The 20,457-nt window shown below is 59.8% G+C and overlaps 2 protein-coding genes across 2 annotated transcripts; both read left to right on the top strand.

Annotated features, from left to right (window-relative positions):
• The first annotated feature begins 708 nt into the window (after positions 1-708).
• Positions 709-12,798, top strand: PAK4 (p21 (RAC1) activated kinase 4). Its single transcript, XM_031963128.1, is given in 10 exon segments — positions 709-1,466; positions 8,019-8,271; positions 9,064-9,099; positions 9,280-9,490; positions 9,492-9,729; positions 10,004-10,559; positions 10,787-10,938; positions 11,189-11,314; positions 11,583-11,717; positions 11,863-12,798. Coding segments are annotated over 9 exon segments (1,824 nt in total). The 5' UTR covers positions 709-1,466; positions 8,019-8,057; the 3' UTR covers positions 12,019-12,798.
• Positions 12,799-15,256: 2,458 nt separating this feature from the next.
• Positions 15,257-20,387, top strand: NCCRP1 (NCCRP1, F-box associated domain containing). Its single transcript, XM_031961611.1, has 7 exons — positions 15,257-15,440; positions 15,702-15,920; positions 17,158-17,244; positions 17,437-17,488; positions 17,724-17,819; positions 17,953-18,091; positions 19,197-20,387. The coding sequence occupies exons 2-7, from the start codon at positions 15,728-15,730 to the stop codon at positions 19,335-19,337; spliced, it is 708 nt and encodes a 235-aa protein (XP_031817471.1). The 5' UTR covers positions 15,257-15,440; positions 15,702-15,727; the 3' UTR covers positions 19,338-20,387.
• Positions 20,388-20,457: the final 70 nt, after the last annotated feature.

Below are 20,457 nucleotides of genomic sequence, written 5' to 3'. Positions count from 1 at the left end.
CTGAGCTGGCCCTCCTGCCCCTGGCAGCCCCGGTGCCTCCCCCTCAGAGGTCACCTGCTGTGCTCCCTGTCACCTGCTTGTTTCCGCTCTCCTACTTTGGTTCTCCTGAGCTGGGCTCTCTGGGCCCCGTCTGGGGTTTCCTGGCAGAGATACGGAGCTATTTGCCATTTTCTCTCCTGCTCATTTGACAGATGAGGAAACTGAGGCAGACAGGGTGAAGGCACCTGCCCAGGGTCACCCAGCCAGGAATGTCTGGGAGCAGATCTGAACTGGAGCCTTCCTGCTTCCAGGCCAGGCCCTGCCCACCGTGCCGCCCAGCCGCCCATCAGGAGTTTCTGACTCTGACCCCTACACAGTGATCCGGGGAGACTGCCCCATGGGCTTCTGCCCCCAAACCAGCTTTCCCTGCAGCCAGAGAGATCTGGGGAGGTTCCTTTACCCTGGTGCAGGACTCTGTCCTCCCCTCTCCCTTGGGCCCTGGCCCAGCCCCAAGTCCTCACTGCCTCCCAGGAGGCCTGGAGGGCCAAGGTTGGGGGGGGGAGGGGAGGCTGAGGGAGCTTGGGACGGGCGTGGTCATGGGCAGGTGTGAGCAGAGGAGAGGGGAGGCTGAGGGCTTCCAGGGGCCTGCTGGTGGCCCCACCTCCCCACCTCCTCCTAGAGGCCTGCGGCCCTCCCCACCTCCTACCAGAGGCCTGTGGCTGGCTGAGGCTGCCTGACTAGACTGGAGCCCTAATGAGGCTGCGGGGGGTGGAGCCTGCCCTTTCATCTTGAGATCTCCAAGCACCTGGTGGTTGGGGAGCCTTTTCCCTGGGGCTCCGCCCTGCACACTGGCTGAGAGACAGGAGGTAGGAGATGGGGGGCGGCTGGGGCTCCCCAGAGGTCCACTTGGCCTCCCTCCCAGGCCAGCCGCTCTTTGCCACCTTCCCCCAGCCAGTTGTCCTCCAGCCCGTCTCTCACTGGTCAGTTTGTTTGAATCAGAGCTGCCTCATTGGCCATCCTGCGGCCCTCCCTTCCTGCCTGGCCTCTGGCTCCCACCTTTCTAACTGTCCCAGCCCCGCCCCCCAGTATCTCTGTCTCTGTGTCTCTGCCCAGGCTCACTGCGTTGTCTCTGACTCCCCCTCCCAGCAGCAAGGAGGCGGGCCGGGGTCTCCTTCCCTCTGCCCCCCCCAGGCCCAGCGGCCCTTGTGGGCAGCACCAAACAGCAGGGACTCTGAGTCAGTCCCCTCCCCAGCTCCCGCCTCCCCGTGGCAGCTGAGGTTGAACCCCTGCCAAGGGGGCAGGCCCTGAGGAGGGAAGCTGGGCCGCTTGGAGCCGGGGCAGCCAGCCGGAGCGGGCCTCAGATACTGCCATGCCAGGAGAGGAGAGCTGGCTCCCTCTGGGCCGGGAGCCCCCCCTACCTGGGCTAGCCACGCTCTGAGCCCCTGCCTGGGCCCAGCCTCCCCCGGCCGGAGAGCAGAAGGCTGGAGGTGAGCCTGGAGGGAGGGGGGTGCAAGGGGGCGGAGGGAAGCCCCTTGGGGCTGTGGGCCTACACAGGTGCCTTGTGGGGGCTTGGGCTCTGCGGGGGGGCGGGCTCAGGCCCGGCACTGTTCTTTGGGGGAAGGTGCCCTCGTTGATTGTCTTTGTTCCTTGAGGGAGGAGGGAAGTAGGGAGGCAGTAGAAGGCCCCATTGAGTGGGGAGCAAGGGGAGGGGGGACCTTATTTTCACTTTTCCTCATCTTTCACTAGAATGAATGAAGTTTATCTGATCCCCTTGTTGTGGGAATCAGAGCCTTGGCCTCCTGCTGAGGCCCTGAGAAAAGTCTCCTTTGTGCTGGGCCCCCACTGGGAATACTTGCCCTGTGCCCTCTGTACCTGCCCCCCGCAGCTCCCTCCTGCCATCACTCTGGGTTTGCCTCGGATCTTGCTGTCTCCGGGATCAGGATCAGAGGCTTCAGTTCCTGGGCCTGCTGCCCCTTCCCTTGGCCCCAGGGCGCCACTTCTGCCATTTGGGAAAGGGGCGTGGGTGTGCCCAGTGGGGCGGGGCCCCCGGAGGTTCCTGGGAGTCGGGGATGGCGGGCTCTCCGATCTTCTTGTTTACCTTTCAGGCACCTCATGGGAGGCGAAGAGGGCGGCCCAGCAGCTTTCCTCTGCCACCCTCACCTGCCCGTTATTATTGATGACACCAACGGGTTGAGGGAAGGGTCACTAGCCTAGAATGCCGGGCCCGTATTAGAGCCAAGAAAGCTCAGGTCTGGCCGGGCTCAGTTAGCCAGAATCGCTGTCTCCCCTGGGAGGAGGTGCTTCCTCGGCATGGCCGCTCAGCCCTCTTTGCCTCCATGGCCTCCCCTCAAAGAGGCCATTTTCACCATGTTCAAGTGTTGGAAGCCTTATTGTTATCATGTGGCAAGAGGTTGTCCTTGACCCGCTTGGCCCTGAAGGGCAGATGGGAGCAGGGGAAGTTACAAAGAAACAGGCTTCGGCTCGACCTGGGGGGAAGAACGGCCCCTGTGGGAGAGTCCCAGGTGGGGAGGGGCTTCCTGTTCCTCAGGCTTGGCTGCGATGCCCTGGGAGGGCTCCTCCAGCTCACAGAAAGGGGGCCGGTCCAAGCTTGTCAGCCAGGAGCCGTGACCACATTTTTATCCCAGTGAACGGGTGACCGAGTGATCTTGGGCCAGACTCGGCCAGTGTGGGCTGTCTCCAAGCCACACCCCCTCCCTCCTTCTGTGGCCCCCTGTGGCTCCCAGGAGCATTGGCTTATTCCTTGCTTTGTCCACTTCTCTGGGTTGGCATTTAGAGGCTCCCAGTTGGGGGAAGTTCAGCCACATTTGAGGGTCGTTTCCTCCCTAGGATGGCCAGGCCAGGGGAGAATGGCAGGGGCAGCGAAGGCCTCAGGCTCTTTGTGGGAGAGGGCCGAGGCTTGTCTTGTTCCATCCCAGAAAGGAGTGTAGGAGCTCCAGGAAGGCAGACTTAGGTGTGTGAAGGCTGTGTGGGAGACTTCTCCAGGGGCTGCAGGCAGAGGCTGTATGACCCCTCATCCCAGAGGGATCCACCCCGGGGTGGGGGGTGGTGGTGCTCTGGCTGCCAAGGTCTCAAATGGTTGCATTCTGCAAGTGTTTCTCCGCCCGTCCTCCCAGAATGGGGAGCACTTTGGGGAGGGACGTGGAGAACAAGCCTCGGCCTCCCTCCGGCCACAATGGCACTGCTGCCTGTTTTTGTGTGGCTTCTGCACTTTTAAGTAAAGTGTTAAACCATTCTTAGCTTCCAGGCTGCACATAAACAAGCAGCGGGCCGGATCTGGCTCTCGGGCCAGAGGTTGCCTGACCCTGACATCTCTGTACCTCTAGGGATATCAGTCATCCCCCGGGATAACCTCTGACCTTCCTGAGGCGCTGTGGGGCCTTTGGGGAGCTTTATTTGGAGGAGGAGGGGGGCAAAACTTCCTGATGGCCGCAGTCTGCCCTTCAAGTCCCTGTCCTTGCTACTGACCATTGCCCCACCCAGTGAGGAGTCCTGGTCTGGGGCCAGAAAAGCTGGATTCGAAGCCTCGCCCTCCAGAGCCAGCCCAGCCTCAGAGAACTGTTCAGAAGTGGGTTCTCGGCTTGTTCCCAGCTTTTTGATACAAGAAGGGGTTCTGGGACAACCCACTCTCCTATTTGTCTCTCCTTTGTAATAATCTGTGGAACAAGTGAATAAAATAATTCCTGATTGTGACTGGTGGATGGCAGAGGCCGCCCATCCCCCCTCCTCTGGGCAGTCCCAGAGTAGTCCCCGTAAGCTGGGGAGTCTGAAGCATAGTCCAGATGACAGCCACTGATTAAAAAGTCGTCCTCCTTCGTTTGTGAATCAGCAGCCCTTGTGGGCAGTAGGTCGCTCTGTCCCAGGGCTTAGGCCGAGATCAATGTCACAGGAAGCTCCCGGCCAGCACAGCTTTTCAGGAGAGGCTAGCAGGAGCAGCAGGGCGGAGCGGAGGTGGCCCACGCATGGAGGGGCCAGGGCTGCCTTGGCCCAGGAGAGGGCCAGGTGGAAGAGGGATGGGACTGAAGCTCCCTGCGGACTGCACAAGGAGAGCAGAAGGCTTCTGTTGGGCACCGGTCTTTGGATTAAAACAGAAACGGCCGATAGGAGGGGCCGAGCCCAGGATGCCGGCCCAGCAGAACTCCATTTCGGGGCCCTGAAGGACCTGGAGACGTGGGCACTGCAGGGCCCCTACCTGTGACCATAGTGAGATCACAGACACCCAGAGGAGCAGCACTACCGGAGCACAGACAGCTCTGATTTTCCACAATAAGAAAGTAGACTCCACAAACTGTTACTGAGCAAATTCTAGAACTTACTAACGCAGGGACCTTAAAGGGCCAACGTGACACGGCTTCCACTCAGGCCACGCCCTAGGTTCCCTGTCTCCTCCTTTGCCCGGGTTAGCAGGTTGAGAGATCGAGGGGCTCCTGCAGGCAGGAACATGAGTGTGTTCATGGAACTCCCAGAGGATCACTTGTGGTTTCAGTTGGCCTGGAAGGAGCTCTCCCTGCAGGTGTCCAAGGATCTGGGCAGAGCCCTTTTGGGGTGCTTTTGTTAGTAACCCAGAAAGGGACAGGTGGCATGCACCGGCACAGAGCTGACACAGTGGGGAGCACTGAAAATTACAGTGATCAAGATGGCCTCTCATAGTCTCTGGGCCTAATGAATAAGAGTGATTGAAAAAGGATGAATGGAAATGTTTGTGCTTGGGCTTAAAAAAGATGGATCTCCTAAAGGCAAAATGCCCATTGATTTTTTTTTTAAGCTTCTTATTTTCAAAATATATACATTGATAATTCTTGACATTCACCCCTACAAAACCCTGTTCTAATTTTTTCTCTCCCTTCCTCCACTCCCTTTTCTAGTGGGCAAGTGATCCAATACATGTTAAACCTGTGCAGTTCCTCTATATGTATTTCCACGAGTGTCATGCACAAAAAAATCAGATCCAAAAGGGGGAAAAGTGAAAAAGAAAAAATTCAAGCAAACAACAAAAAGAGTGAAAATGCTGTGTTGTGATCCACACTCAGTTCCCACAGTCGTCTCTGGGTGTAGGTGGCTCTCTCTATCATAAAATCATTGGAACGGGCCTGAATCATCTCATTGTTGGAAAGAGCCATGTCCATCAGAACTGGCTATTGTATAATCTTGTTGCTGTGTACAATATTCTCCTGGTTCTGCTCATTTCACTTAGCATCAGTTCCTGTCGGTCTCTCCAGGCCTTTCTGAAATCATCCTGCTGATCGTTTCTTATAGAACAATAATATTCCTTAACATTCATATACCACAATTCAGACATTCTCCAATTAATGGGCATCCACTCAGTTTCCAGTTTCTGGCCACTATAAAAAGGACTGCCACAAACATTCGTGCACAGGTGGGTCCCTTTCCCTCCTTTAAGATCTCTTTGGGATAAAAGCCCAGTAGAAACACTGCTGGGTCAAAGGGTATGTATAGTTTGATAACATTTTGAGGATATTTCCAAACTGTTCTCCAGAATGGTTGGATTCGTTCACAGTTCCACCAACAATGCATCGGTGTCCCAGTTTTCCCACATCCCCTCCAACATTTTCATTATCTTTTCCTGTCATCTTGGCCAACCTGAGAGGTGGGTCGTGGTACCTCAGAGTTGTCTTAATTTAAAATGCCTGTTGATTTGAAAACAGTCAGGGGGCTTTAGCTATTTTTGGACAAATATAAAGTTACAACTTGAAGAAGCAACTGAGCGAGTGGACATTGTCACTGGAGGCAGCCGTGAGAGAGGCCTTGGGGTGCCCAGGCCTAGTGAGGAACTGCCACCCCCAGAAGAAGACAAGGAAAATTTGAGAAACACGGAGGGGTGGCGTGCACCCTGCTGGTCAGGTCCCTCATTTGTGCCATTGAAAGATCATTGGGAAGAACGAAGGCTGGTTGGCCTGGACAAAAGAAGAGTGAATGGGGCCGCGAGGCAGATTGAGGACTGACCGGTGGACAAGCTTGCTGACCGGCGGGCCTTCCTCCGGGCTGGAGGTCGTCAGGTGGTGGCCGAGGGTCAGAGTGCAGAGTGCGCTGCCAGAGCAGGCTTGTCGCAGCCCAAGCCTCCAGAGGCTTCTGCTTGGGCACTCTCAGATCCAGTCTTCTGGATAGGAAAGGCCTCGTGCCCCAGACCCTGATAGAGGAGGGAGGGATCCCCCAGCGCGCTCCTCCAACAGCTCTGGGAACCCAGGCCGTCTGGGGAAGGGTCAGAGTGGACCTTAGGGAGGGAGAGACAGAGCACAGCGGAGTCTCCAAAGGCTAGGGGGAGGGAACATCCTGTGTACCTCAGCATCCTCTGCTTCTCTCCACGACTCAGAGGGAGCCTTGGCCATGGGGGTGGGGGGGGGGGAAGGATGATTTTCCTCTCGGGAAGTCTTGCACTTGTTGTCCAGTGCCTCCCGTGTCCTGGGAGTACTTCCCTTCCCTAGGGGAGCCTGCCCCCTTTCCTGCTGATTCTCAACCCTCCCACTCTTCTAGGTGGAATGGAAAACCAGGCTCCCCTTGGCTCTCCCCCTGCCCTTCCGCCTCGTTCTTTCAGGCTCCTGCTTTTACCAGGCTCTTCCTCCCTCTTGTTTGTGTTAGGGGCCTGGCCTGGGCTGCTGATAAGGCCGGGAGGTTCGGGACTAGTGGGGGAGGGGCCCTGGAGACCCGCCTGGCGTGGTCTGGGTAGGGGCTGAAGTTCCCAAGCCACAGCTATCCCAGGACCTCAGCACAGGTGGCCGTTGATGGCTTTTGTCACAAAGGGGCCTGGGAGTCTAGGTGAGAAGGGTCCAGATGGGGGTCTTGGAGCTCAAGACTCTTGGCACAGCAGGTGGGAGTCTGGGCCCGGGGGCACCCAGGGAATGACCTGAGCTCTCTGAGGTCAGTGGAGGATTTGGTAACCATGGGGAGCTGGGGAGCAGCACTATGGCGGCCTGGAGACCCAGGTGCAGGGCCTTGGCGTGGGGGTCTCTGGGCTCAGCTGCCGGGGCTCTTGGGACCAGGCTTCTGTAAATATACTCCACCCACTCAGTTCCTCCGTTTGTGCGTCCATCTGTCCAGCTGCCGACTAAGACAAATATCCGGAGGTGTGGCTCCCCCAGCTTCCTCACAGACCCCCCAGTGGGGGTGGGCATGCTCTCTGATGGGGCCGAGAAGGGGAAGGGAATAAGGGGAGAGGAACCGCCTGGCAGGAGGTAGATAAGTTGGCAGGCTGGGCCCCCACGTGGCTTCATGTTTATTTGGAACTTTCTCTGGGCGGCTTGAGCAGGGAGTGCCCGGCCAGACCCCAGGAGTCCGGGGGGCTGAGCCACGTGATGTCCCCGCCCAGCGGGGGGCCCGGTAAGCCCGGCTGCCCTCCAAGAAGCTCTCCCCGAGGTCGGTCTCTCCCAGGACAAACTGCTTCTCTTTTCCCGGGACCTCTGCTTGCCCAGCCCCCTTTCCCACCCCCTGGGGGCCTGGGCCTGGCTATGGTGACAGTTGTGGAAAAATGCTTAGCGAGCTCTCTGCTGGGGGGTCAGCCCCAGGACCCACAGGGGACTGATGGCTGTGCCCAGAAGGGCAGGGGATGCGCTCGGGGCCGTCTCTGGGCACTGACCAGTCGGGACAGGCCGACGCCGATCCTTCCCCTCCCAGCCAGGGCCTGGCACGCCCCACCCCCAGCCAAACCGGTTCCCCCGGCTGGAGCTGCTGCTGGGAAGGCTCCGCTTGGGCAGGAGCATGGGAACAGGGGGAGGGCCTGGGAGGCCCGAGCTGGGGCGCGGGAGAGGCTGCCCCAACAACAGTGCAGACGCCCGCAGACAAACACACACACACACACACACACACACACATACACACGTGCCCGCGCCAACACGTGTGGCCTGTGGGGGCGAAGATGTGGCCCCCTGCCCCCCTGAGGGAGGCGTGTGGAGGGGGGAGCAGCTGGGCGGCCCGCCCCCTCCTCGGCACCCCTGGTGGGTGCTCGTCCGGGCAATAGGATGGTGGGCAGAGCCCAGGGCGCCCCATGACCGCCTCTTCTCCCCCAGGCCTGGTAGCTGGCACCAGGTGACCGCAGCCCCTGCACCATGTTCGGGAAGAAGAAGAAGCGGCTGGAGATCTCGGCCCCCTCCAACTTCGAGCACCGCGTGCACACGGGCTTTGACCAGCAGGAGCAGAAGTTCACGGGGCTCCCGCGCCAGTGGCAGGGGCTCATCGAGGAGTCGGCCCGGCGGCCCAAGCCCCTCATCGACCCCGCCTGCATCACCGCCATCCAGCATGGGGCCCACAAGGTACGCGCCAGCCCCACCTCGGGTCTGCCCCCCACGCCCAGGAGCAGCCCCCTCCCTTCAGGTCTCCTTGTGGCCCACTGGGCTGCAGTCCGGGGCTAGCTGGTGCCAAAGAGAGGGCGCCGCCTGGCGGGGCCTGTGAGGAGCTGCCTCCCCCTGCTGCTCCACCCCTTCCCCCCTTCCTCTCCCCGCCGCAGCCTCCGTGTACTTGTCTCCCACAAGCGCTTTGTCCCTTTCGGGGAGACGAGGACCCTGGCCTTGGGCTCTGTTAGGAGCAGATGATCGGGGCTGCAGAGATCAGTCCCATCTCAGAGATGAGTAGACTGAGGGGCGTTGAATGACTTGTCTGGAGCCTCCAGCTCTGTCTGACCTTCCCATTCCTCCCATTCAGAAAACCGGCTCTGGGGGATGGCAGAGGGGACGCTCAGTTTGCCTGGGAGGTCAGGGCAGCCCTTCCCCAGTCCCTCCCCTCCTTCCTCCCATGGCGGGAGCCTTTCCCTGGTGCTGCTGGGCCTGATGGACCAGTTCAGTCACATTGTAGGGCCGCCCTGCCCCAGCCTCGGGCCCCCTCGGGGAGCTGCAGCTCTGCCTGTCACCGCCTGGGGCTCCGGGCGGGGAAAACCAGATTAGTCCCGCCCCAGACCGGGAGCCCTCCCCCCCCCCCCCCGCCCCCCTCTGAACTCCCTCCCCCTCCTTCACCCCCTTTGGTTTGGGTCCTTCCTCATCCCTCCCCAAAGGGGCAAACCGGAACGGGGGGCCGGACCCTCCCGCCCCCCCCCACCCTCTCTGTGCCCCATCACGGCAGGGGGGAGGAAGGGGGGCAAGGGAGGGGCCAAGGCAAGTGCCCCTGGGGACCATTGTCCTTGGGCACCCATTTCCAGGCCAATTTGCCTGGCCTCATTCTCCGTTTCTGTGTTGTCTGCCTCCCTTCGTTCCAAGGCACCTCCCATGGGTGCGTTCCTCTCCTCCTCCCCCTGCCCCTTCCGTGGGAAAAGACCATGTTGGGGCAAGGGCTCGGGAGGGCCCTCGCTGTTGGATGAGTTTGAGAACATGTCTGTGACCCGGTCCAACTCACTCCGGCGGGACAGCCCCCCCCTGCCCCTGCTGGCTCCTCCGGGCCCGCCCCAAGAGAATGGGCTGACTGAGGCCCAGGGATCGGGGGCTCGTGCCTGGGCCCGGCAAGGGCACCCGGGCCCGGGGCAGGGGGTCCCCGAGGGTGGAGGCCGCCGGCAAGGGGCCCGGTGGGGAAGGGGGCGGGATGGAGAAGAGGCCCAAGTCATCAGGGGAGGGAGCTCCAGGCCAGCCGGGGAGCCCCCAGCCGGCCCGGGACAAACGGCCCCTGTCGGGGCCCGACGTCCGGACCCCACGGCCCCCGGGTGCAGGAGGTGGGGCGAAGTCATCGGCCGGGAGGCCGTTTAACACGTATCCGCGTGCTGACTCGGACCATCCCCCGAGGGGCCCAGGGCCCCAGGTAACCAAGGCAGCCCCTCTCCCCACCTCCCCAGCTTTCACCCCTGCCCTGCCCAGGCCCTCTACAGTGTAGGAAACGGGGAGGCCTGTCGTCGCATCCCAGAGCTCCCATCGTCTCCAGCACCCCTGCCCTCCCCTCCCTCCCCTCCGTCCATCTCACATCTCTCTGTTCACCATCACCGGGGAGCTGGGCCCAGAGGACTCCCTCCACTATGCTGTGATTGGAGGGGCTGGGGGAGCTGCCGCTGACCTGGAACCTCTTTTTTCTGTTTCAGGGAGAGCCCCGCCATCCTGCCCCCAACGGTCCCTCCGCAGGAGGGCTCCCTGCACACTCTTCCAAGCCGCCGCCCCGTGCTGCCCGGGGCCCAGAGCCCGCCCCTGCCCCGGGTACCCTGAGCCCGCACGCTTCGGAACCCCAGCTGGCCTCTCGTGTCCCCCCCCCGCCTTCAGCCCAGCCTGCCGTGCCCCCGTCGGGACCCCGCTCCCCCCAGAGGGAGCCCCAGAGGGTGTCCCACGAGCAGTTCCGGGCCGCGCTGCAGCTCGTGGTGGATCCGGGCGATCCCCGGACCTACCTAGACAACTTCATCAAGATTGGCGAGGGCTCCACGGGCATCGTGTGCATCGCCACGGTCCGGAGCAGTGGCAAGCTGGTGGCCGTGAAGAAGATGGACCTTCGGAAGCAGCAGCGACGGGAGCTGCTCTTCAATGAGGTGGGAGTGGGGGAAGGGGCTGAGTCGGGGGGCCCCCCTCCAGCCTGGCCCCGGGCCCAAACCTTGTCTTGTGGCCCTCGGGAGGCCTGGGCTCTCTTAGGGCCCCTGGCGGGGGGCGGGGGCTTGCGCCCCCCCTCCCCCCACCCCGCCGGGTCCTCTGCCCCCCATCCCAGGGGCCCAATGGGACCTTTCAGCGAGGAAATGTGGTAAGATGTACAACCTCCGGGGGAAGGCTCTTGGTTGGGTTCCTGGAAGGGGCCCTCCCCGACATCCCCCACCCGGCAGGGGAGAACCTTTCCCTCCCGGCTCCCCGGGTCCCAGGCCCGGGGCTCCCGGCCGCCCCCTCAGCCCGGTTCCTCTCAGGTTTCCCCAGGATGAATGAGGAGCAGATTGCTGCCGTGTGTCTGGCTGTCCTGAAGGCTCTGTCTGTGCTCCATGCCCAGGGCGTGATCCACCGTGACATCAAAAGTGACTCGATCCTGCTGACCCACGACGGGCGGGTATGGCATGGGCCCGTCCCCAGGGGCCGCAGTCAGTCCCGTCATGGCCCCTGGGGGCCCACTGGGGAGCTGACCCTGAGGAAGGGGGTGGGTTCCTTGTGGGCTCCTTGGAGGCAGCGTGTTGGGCTGGAGCATGGGGTTCGAAGCTCAGGCCAAGGTTGGGCACCAAATGCTCCCAGACGTCTGCATGGCGTCTCTGTGGCACGCTTCTGCACGGGCGGCTGAGCCCTGTGCCTGCTCCAACCCCCAGGTGAAGCTCTCCGACTTCGGCTTCTGCGCCCAGGTGAACAAGGAGGTGCCCAGGAGGAAGTCCCTGGTGGGCACCCCCTACTGGATGGCTCCCGAGCTCATCTCCCGCCTGCCTTACGGGCCCGAGGTGAGGCCCTCGTGGGGGTTCCTCATCCCTGCCCCACTCCCCGCTTCCTGTGTAAGGCCTCCCAGGATTCCCCACACTAGGGGATGACCCCGGCCTGGACACTGGGAGGCTGATGGAGCTCTGGAATGTGGGAGGAGGGCGCGGGGCGGTGCCAGGGGAGTAGTCTTCTGGCAGGTGTGCCGTCAGACTGGGGGTCTGTCTTCCCAACCTCCCTGCCGGGGCCCAGCACCTTGCCCGCAGCCACAGCATCCCTTTCCCTTCTGCCCAGGTGGACATATGGTCCCTAGGAGTAATGGTCATTGAGATGGTAGATGGGGAACCCCCATATTTCAATGAACCGCCCTTGAAGGCCATGAAGATGATCCGGGACAACCTGCCCCCCAAGCTGAAAAACCTCCACAAGGTGAGCACCCTGGGCTGACGTTCCCTCCCCCGGGACCATCCCCTGGGAATGGAGACGGACTCTGAGAAGGGGGAGGGGGGGTGTGGCGGCTAGGAGAGACGGAGAGCAGCTCCTCAGTCCTTCCCCCCTCTCCTTGGCCCTGCAGGTTTCCCCCTCCCTTAAGGGCTTCCTGGATCGCCTGCTGGTGCGGGACCCAGCGCAGAGAGCCACGGCCAGTGAACTGTTGAAGCATCCCTTCTTGGGCAAGGCAGGCCCCCCAGCCAGCATCGTGCCCCTCATGCGCCAGAACCGCATGAGATGAGACTGGACCAGCCCTGGCCCTCCCCCTAACCAAAGAAGCGCCTCAAAGGCAGGTATCCTGCCCGGGAGAAGCAGGAGGGAGCTCAGTGGGCGCCCCGGCCCCCCCTCGTGCATTTGCTAGATGCCTCCTGGCAGACTTGGCCCCGGGCACCCCGTGGCTCCTTCAGACCCTTCTGGGGAACTCAACTACTGAGTTGCGGTTTTGATGTTTTGCTGTTTTTAAATAATGACTTGGGAGCAAGGGCGCCGAGGGTCTCTCAGACCGGAGCCCCTTGCCATCTGCCTCCTTTGGGGCCGGTTGGCTTGACACTGGAAATCTGCAGAGCGGGAGAGCTCTCCCGGCCTCGAGAGAGGGCGGCTGGGGCGGGCAGTGGGCACAGAGGCACCCGCGCCCTTCCGCGCCGTGCTGGGTGTCTGCGTGTGGCGGGGGATGCTGGCGCTTGCCTGCGTCTCTGTGCTTTTGTTCGAGTGCATGAAGCGAGGCGCGTGCAAGTGCCAGAGCGGTGACGTCTGGGGGCCGCCTCCACCCCCCTCTCCCCTGCTGAGGCCTGATGCCGGGGAGGGCTGGCCGCCTCTGTCCTCCGGCCTCTGCCGAGAATACTACTGTGCCCCTGGGAGACCCTCTTTTTAACAAAAGAGCTATTTATATTGTCATTTCATAACAAATCTTCGGCCTTGGGCCCCATGCCGGGGTCCGCCGGGAGCCGGGGTCCTGGATTTGGGAAGCCGTGCTGCAGGCCTGGACCCCCAGTTAGTTTTACAATTAAAATGTTTTCCTTCATTTCTGAGAAAAACTGAAACTGAACGTGAGTCTGTGGGATGGGACTGTGGGCCACGGAGAAGGAATAATGGGAGCCCAGTCTGGGCTTCCCCAAGAAATCCAGCTGGGGTCACCTGGCGAGGAAGAAGGTCCCGGGAAGTTGTGGGTGCTCTGGTGGGGGTGGGGCTGAGTATGGCCAGCTTCAGCATCTTGGACCAGGGCCCCCACATGGTTCTCAGGAGGTTTCAAATGGGGTCCGAGCTGCCTGTACCAAACCCCTGAAAGGTCCCGGCCCCAAGAAGGGAGGACTTGTTTTAAGGGTTCAGTCCCATTCTGAACCCTGCAGCATATTGGGACTTTCCCCTTTATAGGTTCTCCTCCCATGAGGTTCTAGGCTGGCCAGTGTGGGGTAAGGGTTCACTTCCCAGCTCATAGTGCTCAGGAGGAACCCAAAGTTCAGGAAGGCGAGGGCCTTGCCTGGATCCAGTAGCTGGTGGGGTGGAGATGGTCATCCCTGGATTCTTCATCCCCCGAAGCCGTTCCCCTCGGCCCCCTTGGGGCTGGGGCGCTCTTAGGCCCGGCCTTTCAAGCCTCGGGTTCTTCCCTGAGATGAAGGCTGGGGCCTAGACGGTCTTGAGCTCCCTCTGGGGCTTGAGGATTCGTGAACGAGATGGTTTTCTAAGTCATGTTGTTCAGAAGTGTCCCCTCCTGGGCTTCCGTAGTTAGCCAATGGGACTGAAATGGGACCGGCAGTACAAGGTCACCCCAGAGAGGACCCTCCTGCGGGGCTGGTTGCCCATCAGCGGGGAGAAACCGTCCCCGTGGCTGTCATCCACAATAACCCTTATGGCCCGAGCATGGCCGACAGGCACACGAGCCCAGAGGCCCGGCACCCCTGTGAGTCCTCCCTGCCCTGGCCCCGTCCCATCCCGCACCGAGGCCCAGACCTCGAGTCCATCTCCTTCCAGCCTCCCCTGCTGCCGCACACAGGAGGCATTGTTGGTGGCTGATTCATTATCAGTGATGACTGACCGTGGGGAGGTGATTTCACCTGGGTAACCTGATCTGGGCCAAATTGAATGAAATGAGGCAGCACTTCCCGATTTTGTGGCAGGCCCAGCTGCCACACCCGGGACAGCTGACACTGCAAAGGGGCTAGACCGGGCTGGGGACAAGTGGGGGTCTCAGTCCCATCAGTGAGGGGGGGTGTCTACCCCAAGCACAAAGATTTCCCTGGTGGATGGGCCGATGACAACCGTTGTTCCGAGGGCCTTGAAGTCGGGGAAGCGGGTGTTGAGGAGCGCTAAGGGATGGCCGCCCAGCACAGCCGGGGCCCTCGCCACTCCCCTCTCCGGCCCCTGGGCAGTGGTGGCTGTGGAAGAGACCAGGACCCGGTGCAAACCAGAAAGGGCAGCCAGCTCTGCACCCTCGCCCCCCAACCCATCGTCCCTGGACCTGTGTGTCCCTTGGCTCTGGCATCCCCTGCAGGCTGTAATCCTCCATCCCAGGGTCTCAGATTGGAGTGGGTGGGGGACACTATTTAGAGGGGCTGCTGAACTCCACTACCTGCATGAGAGAGCAGTGGCTCGGAGTCACAAAAGCCACGTTGGATCCCACCTTTACTAGGTTACTGTACTGGCACATCCTCGGGTCTCAGTTTCCTCAGTTGTCAGATGAGACACTTGGATTAGATCATCTCTTAAATTTCCTTCCAGCCCTAACAGTTCTCGGATCCAGCCTGGGAACTCTCCTTCCTTCCCCTTGTTACAACAGCCCCTCCATCCAAGCAGGTCCTCCCGCTGTCCGAGGGCCTAAATGCGTTCCTCGGGCCTGGCGCTGCCTCCTCACTCCGCAGAGAGCACAGCCTCGGGCCCCTGGCAGGGGGGCATCTGCCGGGGCAGCAGCGGCGGGAGGGGCCCCAACCCCGCGGGGAGGAGCGCTCAGCTAAGGCCCGAGTGACGACTGTTCGGGCAGAACCGGCAGATCAATCTGGCCCGTCTGGTTCTGAAGAAAGAGGCATTGAGAGGGCAGCCGAGTCACGCAGCCAGTATGTGGCAGGGCCGGCATTTGAACTCGCAGCCTGGGACCCGTGCCCACCGAGGTCTCAGCCCCGGTCACTGGCTCCAGGCCCCTCCCTGCCCTGGATTCTTCCGCGAGGACTCGGTGCTCATTAGATTCGGCTCCCACCCATCCGGGTCCTTCCTCCCTCCACCTCCACCTGGCTGAGGGGGGCAGGATGCTTGATTAGCCCTGGGTGGGGTCTGCGTGTTTGTCCGCGGTGGGCGGGGGGGGGCCTGGAGCCAGTGACCGGGGCGTGGGTGGATCTTCCAGTCCTCCCCCCTCCCTCTCCCCCAAACCCCTGGGTTTCTGGGCTTTGGCCGGAAATGGCCCGGAGCCAATGGCCCCGGGCCCTGGCAGGTAGGGCGGGCTGGCCCTAAGTGCCTCGCGGAGCTTCTGAGGTCAGTGGGCTCCCTATTAATCCTGCCATTAGGAATGTTAACGAGGTCGATTGGCCCCATTAGGGAGGGCCCCATCCCAACGTGAGCCTCTTTAATTAGTCCTGCAGGAAGGAAGGGCCGCCAATGTCCCCTTTCCGGGCCTGAGGAGGTCACGGCGCATCCCGCAGCGGGCTCTGGACCCCCAAGGAGGCGGCAGAACTTGGGGTGGGCCCTGCTGGGTCAGGGGTTGGGGGGGGGCTCTGATGGCACCTTGGAGGTGGGAGGAGGAGAGGTTCTGAAGGGAGCGCTGAGGGGACTAGACCGTTCTCTCTACAGATCTCGGCCGGGCGGGTCCCAAATGGGGGGAGGGCTGGTCTGCCCGAGTCCCTGAGTTGAGAGGGGAGGGTTGTGGCCGGGAGCTCCCGGGTCTTTCCCCACCTAGGGCAGCTCCTCCTTAAATACCCAATGGTGTGACCCCTCCCTCAGGAAAGCCAGAACGACGAGATCCCGAGATGGACGGAGCCGCAGACACGGGCCCGGACGCACCTGCGGCGCGAGGAGGGCAGGGGCCGCTCAGACCCCCGTCGCCCCCGTTCCCCCCACGGGCGCCCTCGCCCCCGCCGCCGCTGTCCCCGGGCTCCATCCTCGGAGCGCCCCCTTCGCCGGGGCCGTCGGAGCAAGGGGCCCGCCAGCTGCTGCTGGCAGGTGGGGGGACTCCCGGGGCGGGCTGGCGCCCCGGGTTCAGCGGGCTGCTTTCCCAGTGGAGGCCTCCCGCAAACCTGCTGCGATCCCCGAACCCCGAGGGTGCGAGGGGGGGGGGGATTCCCAAGCTGGCGGGGCCGGGAGCGGGGCCGGCGGGGCAGAAACTTTTGGGGCGCCGGGGGCCCGCCCTGCCCCTGTCCTTGGCGGTTTTGGGGGTTTTTGCACCTGGTCCCCCCCTTCCCTCCCCGTTCCCCTCCTCCCCCCTGCCCCCCCTCCCCCGGGTCTCTGTGTCTCCTCTCTTGTTTCTGGGTCTCTCCTTTTTCCTTCTTCTCCCTCTCTTTCCCCGTTTTTTCCCTTTTCCTTTCCCTTTTTCATTCCTTTTCCACTTCCCCCCTTGTTTTTTTCTTCTTCCCTTTCCCCCCCCCTTCTTTTCCTCTGCTTTCCTTTTTTTTTTCCTTCCTTGAAATCCCTTTTCCTTTTTTTTTCCATTTCCATTATATGTCCTTTTTTCCCCCCCTTCCTTTCCCTTTCCTTTCCTTTTCTTTTCCCCCCCGTTTTTCTTTTTTTGCCATTTTTTCCTATCCACTCTTTTTCTAACTTGTTTCTCCCCCTTTTTTTTTCATTTCCCGTCTTTGCGTGTGGTTTTTTTGTGGCCTTTTCTCTCTCCCCCTCCCCCTTTATTTTCTCTGCTTTTTTTTTTTTTTTTTAATTTTTTTTGTTTCTCTTCCCCCTTTTTTCCTTTTTCCCCTTTTTTGGTTTTTTTTTGAAACCTTTCCCCCCCCCCCCCCTCCCCTTAAATTTTTTTTTTCCCTTTCCCCCTTTCCCCAAGGGGGGGGTTTTTTTTTTTTTTTCTCTGGAACTAAAGGGGCCCCCTTTTTGGGTTTTGGCCCCCCTGACCCCCCCTTTTTTTTAAAAAAAAAAAAGGGGTTTTTCTTTTTTTTGGGTCCCCTTGCCCCCTCCGCCCCAGGGAAGAGCCGGAGGAGTTTGGATTTGGGGGTGGGGGGGATGGGGCAGGGTGTGTGGCTGACCCTGGGAGGGAGCGGGAAGGAGGGGGTTGGAGGGAGAAAAGGGGGCGGAGAGGGGGAAAGTAGAGGGTTTAGGGAAAGTGACCCAGGGATCCCGCCCATGACAATTGCGAGGATGAAAAGGGACCTGGGGATCTACATGGAGACTGAGGGATGAGGGAGCAAAAATCAGAGAAGATGGGGGTTGGTGTGGGGGCCCCACCAGTGTATTTCAGGGGGGGTCGAGGCACCCCTCCCCCTTTTCGGGCATAACATCATGAGCGGCCCGCCCTGTGGCCCTGCTCGGTCCCTGGAGACTCTGGGTAAGATCCCCCACCTTGGTGGGCCCTGTGGGGCTGGGAGAGGGAGGAGAGCTGACGTTCCCACCCTCCGCTTTGTCACCAGCCCAGAAACAGGCTCCTGGAAGGGGGAACAGGGTCCCCGGGAGGAGGCTGGGGAAACTGAGGTGCTGACGGGCCTGGCACCCGGATCTAACCCTGGCCTTCCTCCCTCAGGTAACTTTAGTGGATGGCAAATCAGCACTGAGAAACTGCTCCCCCACTTCAGGTGAGGGTGAAGCCTGGGGATTCTGGGGACGGGCAGCCAGCCCACAGTCATCCCTTCAGCTGGAGAGCTCAGACGGCAGGGTCCTTCCTTTCAGGGGTGTCCTGGTGTCCGCCTCTCTCTGGGCTGGAGGGCTCGGGGAGAAGGGCAGATGGCAGAGGCCAGATCTCCCAGGGCATAGGGGAGGGGCAGGACGGGCCTCTGACCCCAGTCTCCTTCCATCCTCCTTCTGCCCCAGCTGGACAGTGAAGCAACAGTGTGTGGACCTTCTGGCCGAGGGGCTCTGGGAGGAGCTGCTGGATGATGAGCAGCCCGACATCACCATCATGGACTGGTATGGGGGCTGAGAGGGCGGGGCTGGGGAGGAGGCTCTGCTGAGGAAGGGGGGCCCCCGGGGCCCTGCCCCCCCTGCTGGGGCCCTGGAGCTTGGTGCCTAGAGCCTTTCTCCCCCCAAACCCCCCTCCAAGGTTTGAGGACAGCCGCCTAGACGTGTGTGTGTATGAGCTGCACGTGTGGCTCCTGGCGGCTGACAGACAGACCGTCATCCGGCAGTATCACGCCGCTCCCCGACCCTCTCCCCGGGGCCCAGGAGGACGCTGGTGCCAGGTGAGCTTGCCCTCCACTCTCTGCCCACCGGCTCCTTCTGGCTCTCCCTCTCCCGTGTCCTTGGGACCCTCCGATCCCATGGGGACCCAGGTGCGCTTCCCAATGTCCTCACCAACCTTTTCTCACCGTTCTTCAGTCTGGGCCGGTGACTTAGAGCTGTGAGAGACCTTACAGGTCATCGAGGCGAAAGCTTCTCATTTTAAAGAGGAGGGAAACTGAGAGCAAATGATTTCCCCAAAGTGATGCCATGAGTAAATAGCCGCGATTTGAACTCAGGGCCTCTGATTTGGGCAATTAGGTGGCTCCGTGTCTAGAATGCCCTTCAAATCCAGTCTCAGACATTCACTAGCCGTGTGACCCTGAACAAGTCCCCTAAGCTGTGTCTGCCTCAGTTTCCTCAACTGTAAAATGAGCTGGAGAAGGAAAAGGAAAACCACTCCAGTGTCTTTATCAAGAAAACCCCATGGACAGTAGTGGGGTGATATGGCCCACGGGGTCATAAACAGTTGGACACAACTGACTGACCCCAAATATCACCTTCTTTCTCCCATACTTTGTACATATCCCCCAGTATTCTCCAGTATCTTCTGCAAAGATCACCCCTTCTCCCCCAAATATTCTCCAGTGTTTCCTTTCTCTCTTCCAATGTTATATGTGAGCCTTTCCTCCCAATCTTCCCCCTAAAGTTTCCCCAAAACCTTCTTCCCAGTATCTACCAATATGTCCATTTCTATTCCAGTATCTCAATTCCCTCCCAGTGTCCTACAACATCTCCCAGTGTTCCCTTCTGATGCTTTCCAATACCTCTTATTGTCTTCTCCCAGTGACCCCACAGTGTTTTCTCCCATTGTATTCCATGCCCTCTCTCAGTGCTCTAGTGCCATCTCCCAGTGTCTCCTACTGTTCCTTCCCAATGCCCCCTAATGTTTTTTCCCAGTGACTTCACAGGGTTCCTTCCCAATGTCCCGAAGTTCCTCTCCTTAAGTCCTCCTTCACACCCACCCCAATTAACTAGGGAAGGAATGGGGAGGGAGGGGAGATTGGAAATTGTCTTCTCTTCCCCAAGCCGAGAAGGATCCCTCACTCTGTTGCCCTGCCTCTCCAGGTGTCTCATGTATTCAAACGCTATGGCCCAGGAGTGCGATTCGTTCACTTTTTGCACAAATCGAAGAACCGCCTGGGCTCCGAGGGGTTCCGGAGAACTCGGGTGACCGACTCCTCAGTGTCCGTGCAGCTACAAACATAGCCTGTCGCCCCTCGTACATCTTGACCCCTTCTCTCCCTCCTGTCCTTGATCCCTCTTTCAGGTGACCTCCCTCACTTTCTGGGAAGGATCTTCTCTTTTTTGGTTTTATCATCAGGGTAGAAAATTCCCTTTGTGGACACTCCCTCTGCTTATGCTGTGTATTACTTTTGTCTTGGGAGAGGTTGCCTTATCTGGGGTCACACAGCTAATATTTGTCAGAGTTAGAACTTGACCCTCCAGGCTGGGCCACACTTTCTTAGCTCCTGCCTGCCCCACTTAAGCACACCTCCTCTCCTCCCAAATACATTGCTCATCTTAGCCCAGATATTTTCCCAAACACCTCCACCAAAGGAACCCCCAGCTCCTAAAATTTCTAGGAATCCCTCAAATATTTTCCCTAGGAATTTCTTTCTCCCAAACATGTTCTGGGAATTCCAAAATATCTTGTCAAATATGCCCTGGGGACTCTGCCTTTTCTCCCCTAAACCCCTGACTATCCCCCTTAAGAACGTCTCTTCTCCGGGAGAGTATCCCCTCAAGGATTCCCACACCACTCTCAATTTCTAAAGAATGCTTTATTTTCCCCAAAAAAATCCACATAGGGTCATCTCAACCCTCCCAAAAAGTCTCTTCACAGTGACCCCATTCATCATTCTAATATCTCTCGTGCATTCTCATCTCCTGAAAATCCCTCCAGAGATTTATTTTCCCTAAACAACTCACTGGGAACCCTTCATCTCCCCTCAAAATCATTGCTCTAAATATCCTTTTAGGAATCCCTTATCTCTCCCAGATATTTCCCAGAAACCCCTAATATCTCCCTAAACACTCCTCACATCCCAAATAATATCTTCCTTAAGAACCTTATATTTCCTCAATATTCCTTGAAGACCCTTCATACTCACCTCAGTACATCCCTTGGGGACAGCAATGCCTTCCCTAAGATCTCCCTGGGTTATGTTTTGTGGGATATTCTCTCAAAGTTTTTTCCTCATCATCTTTTCCTATAGAAATTCTAGATTAAAGTCGTGGTGTGTGACTTTCTCCCTATTTCTGTATTTTTCTCCGATCCCTGAATTTAACTTTCCAATGGGGACGATGCTCTACAAAGCTCTCAGAC

Source organism: Sarcophilus harrisii, chromosome 3 (assembly GCF_902635505.1).
Source record: "Sarcophilus harrisii chromosome 3, mSarHar1.11, whole genome shotgun sequence".
Classification (NCBI taxonomy): domain Eukaryota; kingdom Metazoa; phylum Chordata; class Mammalia; order Dasyuromorphia; family Dasyuridae; genus Sarcophilus; species Sarcophilus harrisii.
The sequence above is the reverse complement of the archived record's forward strand: the minus strand, read 5'-3'. Positions and strand labels throughout refer to the sequence as shown.

Bases quoted from the DNA above. Each gene is read 5' to 3' on its own strand.
- NCCRP1 (XM_031961611.1), top strand. From the start codon at position 15,728: ATGGACGGAGCCGCAGACACGGGCCCGGACGCACCTGCGGCGCGAGGA. The intron at 15,921-17,157 runs GTGGGGGGACTC...AGTGTATTTCAG, and splicing joins CCGCCAGCTGCTGCTGGCAG to GGGGGGTCGAGGCACCCCTC. The intron at 17,489-17,723 runs GTGAGGGTGAAG...CTTCTGCCCCAG, and splicing joins AAACTGCTCCCCCACTTCAG to CTGGACAGTGAAGCAACAGT.